At 39.9% G+C, this 15,811-nt stretch overlaps 1 protein-coding gene across 1 annotated transcript in view; it reads left to right on the top strand.

Moving 5' to 3' along the window:
- Positions 1–841: 841 nt before the first annotated feature.
- Positions 842–15,811, top strand: part of gpc4 (glypican 4) — a 46,018-nt gene continuing 31,048 nt past the window's right edge. The window contains exon 1 of the mRNA XM_077236157.1: positions 842–1,648. Within this exon, the coding sequence (XP_077092272.1) occupies positions 1,501–1,648 (148 nt within the window). The 5' untranslated portion in view covers positions 842–1,500. The remainder of the gene's footprint in view (positions 1,649–15,811) is intronic.

Genomic DNA, 15,811 nt, shown 5'->3' with positions numbered 1-15,811 from the left:
ACTGCATATAATGAAGGCCACATGAAAACCATTTGAGAGAACATCAGGCTTATAGATACTTACTGTAGCAATGATATAGAACAATCTGGATCATATGACTTTCTCATCTATAAAATAATCCACTAAGGAATAATGATGATCACAAAATTACATTTTTGCCTAAAACAGATTATTTTATACACTAGTACGTAAATAATCTGTTTTAGGCATAAATGTAATTGCTGCATATATTCAGCAAAATATATGTTGTCCTTACTTTCCAAAAAAAGCTCAAGTCTCAGGAGTTTCACAACCACATTACGCACAGTTCAAAACTGCACTAATTATGGCCTGTGATTTTTGGAAAGACGGGCTGCTGTCCCTGAGGACGGTCATGATCTGAGTGAGATGTTTCGGTAAGGTTGCTCATTATGGGATGAGATTCCAAGTGTTTCTCTCTATGTTTCTTTCAGCCTCTCTCTTCCATTCTTCCGGGCTGTCGTTGAGCTGCTAGCCACACCACAACCTTTGCAGATCCGTAACATTTCATGACATGCAGACATATCAGGAGGTTACGTTAATTCTCACCTATATAGTGCCGTTCTTGTGAGCTGATTGATAAAACAAAAATCTATCAAAGGACTATCTATCTATCTATCTATCTATCTATCTATCTATCTATCTATCTATCTATCTATCTATCTATCTATCTATCTATCTATCTATCTGTATACCTGTCTATCTATAGCCTATATGCCTAAGCATCAAATAAGTGGCAAAAACTCCTGTAAAATGTCAACAATATATCTAATCAGTACAAGAATCATTTGAACAATATGTACATGATGAGTAGCCTACTGGCACACTGTAATATTCTAAGTCAATGAAAACTCCTGCGCGCGCCATGCTCCACCCCGTGTGTTTCGCGTGGCCAGCTCTCTTTGTCCGGAACTCAGCTTCGTGCTCGCGCAGTCCTACTGACTCTATGCTGAGAGATCTCGCCGCGCGCACAAGCAACTCCTCGATTCCCATTCTGCGTCCCGACACCAGCGCGAGAGGGGGAAAACTTATCTAAAACTTTGTATCTCAATTTTCTCGCTTCATCTTCGACAGAGCAAACTCCCTTACAGATCATTTTCAATAGAAGAAACTGGTTAAGTACCTTGCCTTTACAGCATTGAACATGTGTGCGCGTCCATAGCGCTGGACATTAAGCAGATTTGCATTTGTTTTTCAAAAAAAAAAAAAAGTCTCAACGAAGAGCGCAAACTCCTGACTACTTTGCTTTCTGTTGTTACTTTTATTCGTTACACACGGCGGGACTGTTTCGCTCGCTGTACTTTTTATTGCTCAAGAAAATCCAGTTCGCGAGATCCGAGCGGCTAAAAGAACTTCAACAGGGACGCCGCATCCCCATGAGGAAATCAGAAGCGCGAATCAAAAAGATTTCGTGACTCAACTTTTTGTTTAGTTTTCTATTACTTTTTGGTGTTGCGGCTACATTGCTTAAGCAGTGCAAAGATGTTCTTTGTTTTTACTTTATGTATGTCGGTTGTGGTTTTGGCGTCGGCTCAGGCTGAGCAAAAGTTAAAGAACTGCAATGAAGTCAAAACTGCCTACAGTTCGAAAGGTTTCAACGTCAACGATGTTCCCAACAAAGGAGTGCATGGTGAGTTACACTGCTTTTATTGACCTAAAATAGGTTGTGACAGTTGTTTCAAGAAAGATTTGATTATAAAGGCTTTAGGTAGCTACTAAACGCCGTAAGTTGTGTAAATACACAATCGGACAAACACAAATAAAGTGAAGGACAGTTTGACAAAGTTGGCTGCAAATGTCTGTTTTGTATTTTCTAAGAAAGTGTATTAAAGTTTATAACGGCCCAGGTTTTTCTCTGTCCACATTGATTTTCAGTAGTTTTTTAAACAACTTTTCTAATAGTCCTTTAGTTGTTCACTCATAGAATCGGCCTTAAATTTCATTAGGTCATTGTGGTCACTACCATAGTACATGACGTACAGTAGGCAATGGGATAGCTCACCAAAATAAATTAATACTGTCTACACGTCCTCATTTTGTTCCATAGACCTACCTTATTTTATTTCTACTGTGGAACATGAATGATGTTAAAAGCAGATTGACAGCCCCAGTCCACATTCACTTGCATTATATGAAAAAGGGATGCAATCAAAGTGAATGGTGGGACTGCCATTCTACCTAAAATAATATTTTGTGTTCCACATAAGTAAAAAGCCAAAAGGTTTTGAAAAAAACAAGAGTTTTGAGTACATGGCCGAATTTTTTATTTAGGGTGAACTGTCCCTTTAAGTCGCTTTCTCCAGCTTGCATGTACGTTACCGCACTTCGGATTGTAAGTAGGCAGTTACTGCATCTTTTAAACGGGATGCAGCTCGTGAATACATTTCTTTAGTTACAAGTGTTCCGTCGTTCCTCCCCTCTGCACCCCCAGCTGCTGTCTTTGTTTCAAAGTGGTGTACTTAGTCATTGTAAGCGAGAGTCAGTCATCGGACAGTGATTGTCATTCAGACGCGCTAATGCTCATGTAAATGCGCTGATTTTATCTGGAGCGGGAATTGGGGCAAGGGGGTGTAACAAGTTGCAGTTTTTAGCTCCTCTTTAAGGTTTGAATGAGTGGGAGAAACTAGCCCCGGGACACCGTTTGGGTTTGTTTACTGACTTGTTTCCCATTAAATAAAAGAGAAAGTTTTCCTGACTTGGAGGCCAGTCCGAATGCTTCGTCCAATGAGACCTCTACCTGTAGGCCACTCTCCATTTAGGACATCATAAATCAATGTACAGACATTAATGAAACTCACTAGATTACACTCATCTGAAATTGGCGTGACACTGTAATTATGCATTATAAAGTTTTAAGCAATATCACAAGAGCAAGAGTGCTGTTTTTTTCATGCTGATTGGAAATATGATATTCCCTTAGTTTATACAGCATTTTACAACTTTTTACAGTATTCAATAAGTTATTAACTTGTGCTTCAGGCAAAAAAACAATGAGTTTGTATATTTCTTCTCAGACAGTAAAAATAGGCACAAAGAAGCCAAAGGGTGCTTTGAGTGTCATTAAGCAATTCAGGCTTTGATCCATGTGTGGAGAAGAGTGACAGCTTTCTTCCTCACAAGGGTTGTAAATTGGACATTTCTTCACATTGATTCTATTAGCCAGCAATCCAATCTTTGCAAATACCTCAAAACCTGCCGCAGTATGATGACAGTTTGATTAGATTCAGGGGTCTGCAAACGATATGCCAAATTCTACGATATTATGTGTCTGTTTTACTGTTTTTAAAGTTTTTCTGAATTTACAAATGCAGCAAAAATATGATATAAAAGTTTACTTGAACTTTCTGGAAATTTCAAATCCTTATTTGGACATCCTCGTTGAAAAATAGTACACTTAACAGAGAAAAAAAAAATCTTAAAATTCGATCACATTTTCCCACTGCATTTTTGCATTTCGTTAGTCGTTTAATTGATGGACTGCTAAAAGCATTTTAAAATCAGTCAAATTTAAGGACCTGGATGAGCTTTTGTGTAATGTGCATTATCTAATATAATCCTATAATCTCGATTTTTACCGATTAAACCAAGTGCATGCATGACTGGAGCTAGGTGAAGGGGAACAATTGAGCCTTAATTTTCCCTGTACTTTACACCAGCCCAACAGGTCCATTGTCTTCCCTGGGATGTCATTGTAATGCAAACTTTGAGTGTTCCCCAACATGTCTGCATTTGTCATGTTTTATTGTGTCAAATCACCAGTTTTGTTGCGATTGCTGTAAAGAATGAGTTATAATGGCTCATTCAGAGGGTAGGTTTGGGTGCCATCTATGTGTGCCTCTCACAATGGTGCACAAAATGCGTCGGGACCCTGTGCAAGACTGACCTCAGTTAGCATGCCTTTGTTAATAAGAGACTGAGATAATTGATACAGAGAAAGTGACATGGTCTGCTGTCGCTGAGGGGTGGAGGTTTTTGAAAGGGAAAAAAAAGGAAGCAGAAAAAGCCCTGCTTTGGCTTAACAATGTCTCCTGTTGCTAGGGAGAAAATGGTCTAGGAGAACCTAATTGAACTGGCAGTGGCCCCCTGGTTTTGGCTTTCAGAGCTGGTCCTCTTCACCTTGTCAAAACAGGTTGTCTTTATTCTTCTGTAGTCCTGAAGCACAATTCCATCTTCATGGTTTGAGCCAGTCCTACACGTAGCACTAATCAGGCAAATGGTCAAAATTACACTCCATAAATGATGATTATTCTGCGTTCCAGCAATTCATTAGGAAGGTTGTTATTATTTATAAACAGAATAGTTTTTCATGTCACTCACACTAGTCAAGAAAGACTGGTTGTTTCATTGAAGACTGTTCTTTGGAATGCCGTTTTGCTTTAGCTGGAGTTGTAAATCAGAAGTTGAAAATTTTATGGCTTTTGCAGGCACTGTGTCCAATACGACAAGATTTCCTGGAGCTGGTTTTGATTTGCACTGAAAGGATGAGACATTTTTACTTACTAGCTACTTATGCAAAATGCCTTTAACCATAAGGGCTCACAATATGTAAGTGAAACAAAAGTAAGGAAATAATTTGTTTGCCTCTTGTAATTTTTTAACAAATGTGGTGGTAATGTCATGGTTTCCTTCCTTTAATGCTATGTCTTTAAATGTTAGTGAGAATTTCATTAGCACCGCAAAACACTATATATTTATATTCTTGTTTGGCTGAACTACCACTTTAAGTTTTGCCATTAACCACATTTGTAAGAAAAATAGCATAACCTCTTGCTATTTTATCTTACAAATGTGGTTAATGTATGATGACGAATTACCTAAATACTTCACAAAGCATAAATATAAACAAAAAATGTCTTTAAAGGCAAGGTAGAAGTGCAAGTATAGCAGAAATTTTATGGTTTTAATGAGCGAGTCATATCGTGTTTAGGACACCTAGCGAATAAGTTTGCGGAGACCTTTAGCACTTTACGCTACCAACTCAAATAAGATGTAGCCAGGTGAAGGTTGTGGTGTGAAATCGGTGTTGCAAAGTTTTTGTGTGTTTCTCTTCTTGATAAGCATGGTTTTTGTAAGGAGATTTTGACAGCTGGGAGCTTTTGGTTAAGCAGAGGTGACATCTTTCTTCATGGTCAGAGTGCCTCTCTAGATCCTATCAGTTTGAGAGGACTGTGGATTATTGCACCTTAGGAAGCTTCATAGTTCTTTAAGCCTTTGAAGTACATAGATCCCTGCTGAGGACTAAACCGCCAGTGTCCTTCAATCCTCAGCTAAACAGAAAGCGCTGCCTGGCCGCCTTATAAAAAGCCTCACTGCTTGTGATAGATTGATTGGCCTAGATGTCGTAAAACACGTGTGTCAAGTGCCTCCCGCCCAGTGGCAGGCGGCCCATCTTCAAAAGGTTAACAGGAGGAGTGGTTAATACTGACCAGATTGGTATCTCGCCTTGTCAACAGCTCCTCATAGAGATCCAGCAGAATGCCTTTCCCTGCTCGGGAGAAATCTGCTTTGCTTTATAGTTGGCAGTTTGCTCTTATGTCATGGCTGAGGTATGGACAATGGCAAAGATCAGACATGTTTCCTCCCCTTTCTACTGAAAGATTCATCCTACTCTTAATTACTTCAGTACATTATGAGACTCTGAAAGGCGATGACTTCACTGGCCTCTTGATATTGGACAGATCAGATCTGAATTGGATACACTTAATCTTTGGCCTGTAGCTTAGATGCTTCAAGAAATAGATTTATTTTTGCAAGAAGTTCTACCCTTTTTCCTTTCCCTTGTGTGTTTGTTTATTAAATACTTAAGCAAATTTGATAGTGTTTTAAGCTACTAGGGATGCTCCAATCGATTGGACGCAAAGCGGTATTGGCCGATAATCACATTATATGATTTGATTGGTAGTCACTAAATTTGACCTATCTCACGTACCAATCGCACTTTGATGAGGTAAAATCGTGAAAAGTTGCCGCCGACATGCATGTAAACCGTATAGAGATGAGACTTTTTGCGCCACGTTCTGATTTATAACTTTGTGAAACATTAGTGAACCACAGTAAATCAGTCATCTTTTATATAGAGCAGGTTGTCTCCATTCAAACGAGCCCACTCACAACATAACATGATGCGTAGATCTTGAGAAAATCCTCATGAAGTGACGTGGCATGCTGCGCGGCTCAAGCTATAGGACTTGCGGGATCCGATCGTCATTTGAAAGTTCAACCAATGGAAATTTGATCTCGGGTATGGTGGGTAGGGATGATGTGTTCAGACCAATCGGACTTTGTTTTACTGCTGGAGCATGCTTGTATTGGATTGATTGCTCAGCACACTGGGAGATTATCAAATATTAAACTTTTTGTTTTGTTTTTGTAGAGCCATTATTTTTAAGTATGCCACTTGAAAACACTCAAAATCATTCAAAATTCCATCAGGGTGTAAGGGGTTAAAAGTGACAGCCAATAGAGAGCTTTCATATCAATTATATAGAGCTTCAATGATCGGAATCTGAATTGGCCGAACATAACAAGAAATCGGTAGTTAGTATCGGCTGCAAAATTCCTTATCGTAGCATACCTATTAGCTACTGATTGGATTGCAGAACTCTCAGCTTTTGTGTTTTGTACAATGTCTAAATCCATTATGCCCCGCACATTTCCCCCCAAAGAGTGGGCGATTAGATATAGAGAATACATATGAGCTCATTTGTTGTAGCCTTGCATCCTCTAAAAATGCAGAACAGCAGATGTATTCCACCTCATTTGTACGTTATATTAATGCATGGGAATTCATCTCTATGCAGTCAGTGCATTACAGGATAAAAGGTAGACTTGCATTCAGCTGTTGCATTCAGCCCAGTTGAGAACGGCCTGTAATTGAGTTTGGTTATCAGAAGGAAGTGGTCTTGTGAATGTGAACCAAGCAATGTTTGGTCATGAGCAGGTAGGAGGATAAGTGGTAGTGCAGTGCAACCTGGCTAACAAACTCTTATGGTAATTCATAACTATTTTACGTTTTGGTGAATTGGTGGCTAATTGTACAAACTGATCCCTGATGTAGATGTAGTAATTGGGCTCTTGATTCTGGGTTAAATCCATGTTCTGTTCAAATTTTTCGTGATGTATGTTTACCAAGATGAAGATGTGTGGAGTCTCTATTTTTAGCTCTTATTTGGCTTCCTCTCTAAGCCCCCTGCAACCCCCACTCCCCCCACACAAAAAAATGATGACCTGGTGGGGGGTAAGTGTACTGTGTGGGATCAGTGTGGGATCAATGTGGCACCCCTTTTAGCCCGATTCTGCCCCCTCCTTAGCACATTCCACATGGGACCACCAAGACCTCCTCACTGGGACCTCAGAGCCAGGAGCAGCAACAAAGACTCAGCTGGAGGATCTTCAACATAGATTTGACTGACTGTTGAATGAAAAAAGGAAGGAGTTTTGACAGACAGAAAACGGTGGCAGTGAGAGGCAACTTTACATGTTACTAAGAGGAGCTGCCACCACACATGAGCAAGAGCGAGCGACCCGCTCTCAGGGAATGCGAAGAACGCTCCTAAACTTTGCCTAAGGTTGGATTCATGAGCTCTGACTCACCCTGAATCATCCGTGCGCTCCTAATGAGGCAGATGTGCACAGACATGAAGATAAAAGCCCCAAACTTCCTCAGCCCAAGATATGTGTCTCTTGTGACAATTGTTAGTGTAGATTGTGGTTTTCCCTGAGTAAATCTGGCACAGTACAGAGTGATGTCGGATGGGTGCTGTGTAATATTGGGCCCTGTGTTTGTGGCTTTCCACACTTGAAGGCAGATACAGGCTGCCATTGAAGTTCCTTGTTAACACTTCCCATTTGCATGCTGTTAAATCGACACTCCCCGGGCCCCCAAACTTGGCCGGTGGGTCTGTTCCTCGCATCCCGCTGCATAGGGACAGCTTTGTAGGAAGTGTCTGTGCCGAAGCAGCTACTTTTTAACCTCCCTCTCTCTCTCTTATCCAAGTGTTATCCCCTCGTTCTTTTCATTTGCCCCACTCTTTTCACCTCCCTTTCTGCTCTGTGTGTGGGAAGCTTTCCAGATGATTTTAATACCAAAACAGACTGCTACAGCGATGGCTGCTGTTTGCTCAAATCCTTCCTCCCGTGGCTTTGCCATCAGGCATTAGTATGGCCACTATGTGGTGGAGAATTCAAGACTGACTAGAGTCTGGAGCTTTGGATACAGTTCTCCACTGGGACATTCCGTTGCCCTCATTCCTCTGCGAAAGCTCCCTGTGTGTGTTATTTGAGAGGTGGTGTCTTTTTTTTGTTTTTGTTTTTAGCTGGTTTAAGTCAGGTTGGTGTTGGTCCTCCAGCTTTGAGCAGTGCTCAAAGTTCTTCTCCCAAGATTCTTCACATCATCATTTTTTTACACAATCACACGGACGCACGCTTCAATCCATTGCAGAGAGATTTTGTATTTGTTACTGTGTAACAGTAATTTTTTGTAAAACATAATGCACAAAAAAACAGGTCCCTGCTTGATATACAACCACTAATAAACAATCGGTTTTAATGAGGGAAAAAAACTATATTTAGTGCGGATTAGAACCCAGAACCTCTGACACGCTTGGTAAAAGTTTTGCCACTGGACTATTGAAGTACATGAAGATAATAGTCGGATCTATATATTTATTCACGTAAAAATATTCGCCACTAACAACATATTAGATCTCATTAAGCGACAAATTCAACACAAACGACAAATTCAACACAATGTACTATTGTATACTATATACCACAACCACCCCCCACACACACACACCTGTCCCACCCACTTTTTAAAACAAAGTTACGCCACTGAATTTGTCCAACAAAAGTGTGCTTTCACTTTAATTGAGCGCGAGCAGCAAAAATAGACTGCCCCGAAACCCCCGCTTCACTGTTGCTCACACGACGCTCCTGCTTGACGCTCACGCGCTGCTCCTGCTCCCGGTTTGAATGCACTCATCTATTAATTTGCACGCCGGGAAAAAAACCCGTGCTGCTCACGCTTGCGGTGTGAAACGGCCGTATTGCACGAGGTTTCCTACATGTGAGTTCCGTGTGCACGTGTGATGCTGATGTTGCGCGATGTTAATCATGCGGCGCCCGAGTGCATTTGAACGGCATAAAATCGCCATATGTCAGACTGACCAGCCGGTCGCCGGTCATGGCCGATCACGTGAAAATCTGCCAATTCCGGTCACCAGCCGATCAATCAGTGCATCTCTAAAAGAAGTGTTTCTTGAGCATCAAATCGGCATATTTAAATGATTTCTGAAGGACTATGTGACACTGAAGACTGGCGTGATGATGCTGAAAATATAGCTTTTCCATCACAGGAATAAAATACATTTTTAATATATTCAAATAGAAAACAGTTGTTTTCAATTGTAGTAATATTTCTTAATATTACTGTTTTACTGCATAAAAAAACAGCCCTGGTAAGAATATTGTTGTGAACTATATCCATGAACAATTTTTACAGCATTTATTATTTTATGGGCATTTCATGTTCATTCATAATTAATTAACTAATGTGAATTTATTAGTGCTGTCAAACGATTAAAATATTTAATCGCGATTAATCGCATTAATGCCATAGTTAACTCGCGATTAATCGCACATTTTTATCTATTCTAAATGTCGCTTGATTTCTATTTGTCTCATTATTTTTTCTAATTTTAATGCTCTTATCAACATGGAAAAGTGGATCAGCAGTAAGTTTGTTCTTAGCTGTGGTATCCATGTGTTTCTGTCTGAAGTCATCCATTGTAGAGCTTAGATCGGGCCCAAAAAATCAAGCCCGACCCGAGCCCGTGCGCATTGTGTCCGAGCCCGGCCCGACACATAAACTGTAATTATGAGCCCGAGCCCGATTTAAACCCGTCCATTTTTTTAATACGTTGGTGGGTCGTTATAACTGACGTTCTCAACTACTTTCTATGTTACTTTCTCCCGCCCGCAACATTTTTGTCCCGCTCCCGCCCTCAATTAGACTCTTTTTTTGTAGGCTACCTCCAAATACTTTCGCCTACGTGTCGCCACAATACACATCAGCATAAATGCTCCTGATAAATTATTTGTTATTAAAGCATTAACACACAAACCACTGTTATAACATAAAAGCAAGCAGGCTACTGAGTGCATGGTTTGGCATGACTGAATGCGAGCAAAGTGCGCTCCCTTAATAATTCCTAAAAAGCTGACATCAGTTCATCGCAATCTCACACATCTGTTATTATCAATGAAGCTGACTGCACAATGCATCTTCCATAATATATACACTTTGTTTGTTATAATTTGAGGATTTGCCAGCATACAGAATTCAGCACTGAACAAAAAGTCTGCTTTGAGCAGTGAGGGGAGTCTATTTTAAATGCTTCTGATTGGCCATTGCGTTCAAGAAATCAACACATATGTCTGTGATTGGCTACATCCCTCAACGCTGCAAACATGTTATAAAAAGAAACTCTGGCCTGTAAATCGTTTCTATTTTGTTTTAGTTGTTCTTGTTGCTTTTCTGCAACATATGAATAAAATGTATTAGTTTGTATGTTTTATTCATAGATATTTCTAGTTTGCGGGAGTCCCGCGAATCGTTTTATGCTCCCGTATCCGCACACAGAGTGAGTGCATTACCGCTCGTGCCCGCCCTCGCACTCGGCCATCAAATCTAGTCCCGCGCCGCACTCTATTGCGTTGAGAGTGCACGTCTCTAGATCGGCGTATCGCGCTCGCGCCATCCACTCAAAACGTAACGTTAGCCTACTACTCTTTGGCCGGCACGCAAGCCCAAACATGTACGTGCGGCGTGCCTGTTGTTTTGTTTCCGGTCTAGCTATCCGGTGTGATGTTGTAGTTTTTCTAACGTTACTAGTTGTTGCAACAGCATGTGAAAAAAATACAAGTTTGCTAGGCCAAAAAGAGCGTTAATCTCGCGAAAAAAAAATTGACGCCGTTAAAATGTGTTTGCGTTAACGCCGTTAATAACGCGTTTAACGCACAGCACTAGAATTTATGCAACCTAATGTGAAAAATGTATTTGAAAATGTACAAATAACAAATTATGATTAATAAATGTTGTAAAAGTATAACTAACAATGGTTCTTATGCATTAACTAATGTTAATAAATTAAACCTCATTGTAAAGTGTTACTAAAACGTGATATGATTGTATCAAAACAACCTTAATGTAAAGCAATCATGATAATCATGACTAGATTATGTCTGTGGTTTATCTCCTGCCTCTAACAATCATTTGAGGCTGTTTTGAGAGCTGAGAGATGTAGGCCAGGGGCTCATCTGGGTTTTGGGCAGAAGCCCTTAGCTCTGGGAATGTTCCAGATTTCCTGTAATCCCTGCTAATTACTCCCACGGCCAACATCAAGACTCCCCCTGATGAGCCTCAGACCAGGACTCGTTTCAGCCCGCTTATATACGACCCATTAGATTACCTTATTGTGCACCTCATACACATGTAAAAAAGCCTTCGGAGAGAATGGAGGATTGAGGTGGTGTGTGTTCGTGCAGACGGGTGGAGGTGGTTGAAGAGCTCCCTCACAGACCTCCGTCAATTTAACTGACGAGGTGATGGGAACTCTTAAAACGGTGATCTTAACCAAATGTCTCGGCTCCGGTCCCACCTCTGGCTCCGACATTTAAGTGACTTTCTTTTTTTTCTAGTCTAGTATGATTGTTCGGTTTGCCACAAGTCACTCATGCAGACCATGGATGAATATATTTGAGCTGGTGCAAAGTCGTAGCAATGATTTCTCTGAAAAACAAAATGGAGAACCGAACTGAAACCCAAAATGGCCACATTTGATCTCCTTTCAGTCTTTGAGCGCAGAAGATCCTCTTATTGGTTGATTTATTTACATACCTTTCCATATATTATTCCATATATTATCCTAGATGGGTAAGATGTCAGTCAAAAGCATCGTAAGTTTATCCCGGTGTAGGTTTACTCCGCTACAATCACTTATTACTGCCGCTCTGCCCACCAAATTCACGGCTATCCAGTTTCCTAAGCCCAACAGGTATATCAGAATCATTGTTGCAGTGTTGTAGATTTGAGGACTTGGAAATATGATCTTTGGCCTGACCTCATCCTGCCCGTGGGCCCCTCTCTTTCTCTTTCCCCATCCCCTCTTCTCTCTTTCTAACACACGGCTTACACATTACCTCGATGCTTGTCCGTCAGTTTCGGCATCTGGTGGACTTCAGCCACCCTTAGATGTCGGTTATAAACAGTGTCAAAGAATGGCTCGGTCTTCCGCTGGTTTGCTTTATCAAGGGGGATCAAATATAGCGCTCCTGTGCTAAAACCTTTCATATGCTGAAGGTTAAGGAGATGTTTTGTTTAAAAAAAAAATGGATTTTGAGAGTCAGGAAGAATGAGTGTAAAAATAAGGGGATCTAGACTTGAAGAGCTGTACAGAGAGCGTGTTTGTGGTTTCGGTCGTATGCGGCTTATGGTGGGCTTGCAAATTTCCAAACAAGACATGCTTTGACCTAGAAATACCCCCTTTTTGACTCTCAGGTTGTTTGTGTGGATCTTCTATGGCTGTTTGAAGTTAAAGAGCTCAGTTCTGTACAGTAGGAGGTTCTGTAACATAGATAGAAAGAGATCAATAGAGAGTTGAGGAGTGTGGGAAATGTCCTTCTGGTAACTAATATATATATATATATATACACACACACACACAGTGTATATATAGCCTATGTTATGATGAACGTGCGCTCAAGGCATACTTTTGGTATGAATGTTGAAAGTAAGTAGGTTTGTATAAGCAGTGACTTATTAATAGGTTTATTTGTTGTATATTCAGAATTTATTCGCATCTTTCAGTGAAAGCACGCTATTGCTTAGTTTTTGTTACATAGCAACTAATCTGAAGCATCAACTTTCATTTATTCCAATTTGTAATGAAGAATTACAAGAAAAGATGTGTTTGGGAGGGGCAGTAGGCCTCATTTTACATTTTGCATCCTTATGTGTTTACCTCTTAGCATAACTTTGTTACTTTGCGTTACAGCAGAGCTTTGGTTTGGGGTTGTTGATGTTTGAGGGGAAAAGTACGTTTTCTGCGGTTCCCCTAGAATGTTTGTTCCCATTTGACTGATTATTTTAGGTGATGTATGCATTGTCACTGCTCAGCCAGGCCTGCAGTTTCTCACGTTGTATCTTCCCACCCCCTGCTAACCTCTCCGCTGTCATCCATCTGTGTGTGTCTTCATGCAAACATGCGCACAGATGTTCATTTTTGGAGAGGGATTGAGGATTCCTTCATTGTAGCATCAGAGTGAGCTGTGTCATCAGCTTTCATGTGTTATTTTCCCCTCTTTCTCAACCCCCTCCTCCTCCTCGTCTCTTCCTGGTTTGTACCTTTTGCCCTCTTTGTCCTCATGGGTAAATAAACGGTCAATTCCAGGCTGTCAGTGTCTCTGCTTACACGCCGGCTCATTGTAATTTGTCTTTTATTGTATCTCTTGCTGGAGGTATTGGTTGGGTGTGTGTAATTGCTTCCAACTGAACTTTGCTCCATTTCATGGAGCCGCTGTGTCCACTTCTTCACCACGTCCCTTACTCAGCTCTGTAAGGATAAATCAACTATGTTCTCTGATATTTCCCTCAGACATGCACTGATATTGAAAATTTGACCAGTACTAAATTATGGTGCGTAAACAATATGATGGCTAATATTTTAAGACTGTATATACCTTTTTGTATACACTGTTTTGCCTGTTCATAAACAAAAAACTGAGAAAAAAACGCCGAACCACGTTTATTCATTTCCCATAAACGTGAGTAATAAAAACCAACTGCGGTCTTCACAAACATCTTTGGTACATCACACTAGTCATTTGGCCAATCACAGTCAAGATAATGGCAGCGTCGTCTTTGAAAAGCCCCTGGCTGCAGCTTTCCCATGGATTGAGAAATTCTCTGGTGCTACTTTGGACAGACATTAGTTTTGAGTTAAGTGTGTTATCTGCCAACAATATAATTGTTTTCTCTAACTTTATTGTTAGTTAACATGTTTAACATTAATGTTATAATGGAAAGTAAGCTTGTCGGCTAGTCAGCTTACGTAAGATCAACAAATTGTGTTGTTAGCCTAACGTTACAATGTTAATTCAATGTGAATGATTTTGGCAAGGCTATCTCCTCCACTGCATTACAGTGTTAATTTCGTTGATGAATAATTTTCGTCATTATCTTCATCAAAGACATTTTTCACAGACGAAAATGAGACGATAACTAAATTATAAAAACTAGTTTTGAATGACAGAAACTATGACGAAAATGTATTGACATTTTCGTCAACAAATAAAAACTAGACGAAAATGTTAGATAGTGACGATTTGGGAAGTGATGATTTGTCAACGATTTGATGTCCTGCGTTTGTGGTAGATGCGCACATTTGTACTGTAACGTGCTGATCTACCCAGCAGGATACGAGTTGGTCTCATCTTTCTGCGCGCACACACCCGACCCAAAGCATGCAGCCATAGACACTTATAAACCGCGCGAGGACTGAATTGAGCTCTGTTTCGTTTCCGACAAATGCGCACGCACAACATTGTCTAACTTTAAATGTCCGTTTTGGAGAGTATTCACGTAAAATATGTCGGGTTTGTCTTAAACAGTTGTGAGTATATCGGATGTGCATCAGATTCAGTTCAATTCTGGATCCGCGTGTCATTGGAAATGATCCTATGTCTTAAAGTGACAGCGGGTAATAGCGCGTCCTATTGATCAAGCAACAAAAGGAAAAGAGAAAGGCATTCATTGCTCGTTATTAGCCTTAATAAGGATTAATTATATTTAATTCATACTGAAGAGGCAAGGGATTCTGACCCCAACCCTACTGAAGGGTTGGGGTCAGAATCCCTTGCCTCTTCAATACAAATAAATATGTCTGCTTGAAAGAATAAAGAATGATGTATGCAAGTAGTTATAAATAATGCATATATCACTCATTGAAAAGAAGACTGTGTTCTACTTTATGAAAAGTGGTTTTATTTAATTTTAAGATATTTAAGTCACTGTAGTTAAATCTGTGTCTCTATTGCATGTTCAAACTCTAAAATCAATTACATTAACAGGTTAATAGATGTTTTAGATTGTCTGTAGATATGGGATGTCATTTGAAGCACATAGACACTTAAAAAATGATGTTGAAAACAAAACAAACTGTGTTGTTTTCTTAACACATCTTTGTGTCTAGTTAAGGACAACACATTTTGTGTTACTTTTAACTCAATCAATGTGTTCTTCCTCTTAACACAGAAAATGTTGGCACCCTTTTTTTACACACTTACATGTTATAGTTCAATAGTGCCAAATATTGGAACAAAACTGGTATGCAATAAAAACACAACAAACTCACATGTAGCTTATACAGAATTTATTAATCCCACTACTTTTACATAAAAAAGTCAACATTTAAAAAGTTGAAATTCAAAAAAAATTAATTTAAAAATTAACCATGATGCTTGAGTGAAAAGTTCCTGAAAAGTTAGCCGGATAAAAAAGTTTGAATTAAAAAACACCACAAAAAATTTACACAACGTATTGTAATAGTCATAACAAATAACGTGTAAAGAATTAACATCCTTTTTGAGAGTGTATAATTATGGATAATATTATCTATTGTTAGGATTGATAATACAGCACTACTTCTATATTCGGCGCCATGCCGTGCATGTCAACTTTCGCCCATGAGATCCGACCCTGCTCTGTCATTAACTGACTTCCAAGTAGTTTGAT

Source organism: Siphateles boraxobius, unplaced genomic scaffold, assembly GCF_051911475.1.
Source record: "Siphateles boraxobius isolate OS27281-9 unplaced genomic scaffold, OSU_SipBor_1 2, whole genome shotgun sequence".
In the NCBI taxonomy this organism is placed as follows: domain Eukaryota; kingdom Metazoa; phylum Chordata; class Actinopteri; order Cypriniformes; family Leuciscidae; genus Siphateles; species Siphateles boraxobius.
This window is presented reverse-complemented; position numbering and strand designations above follow the sequence as displayed.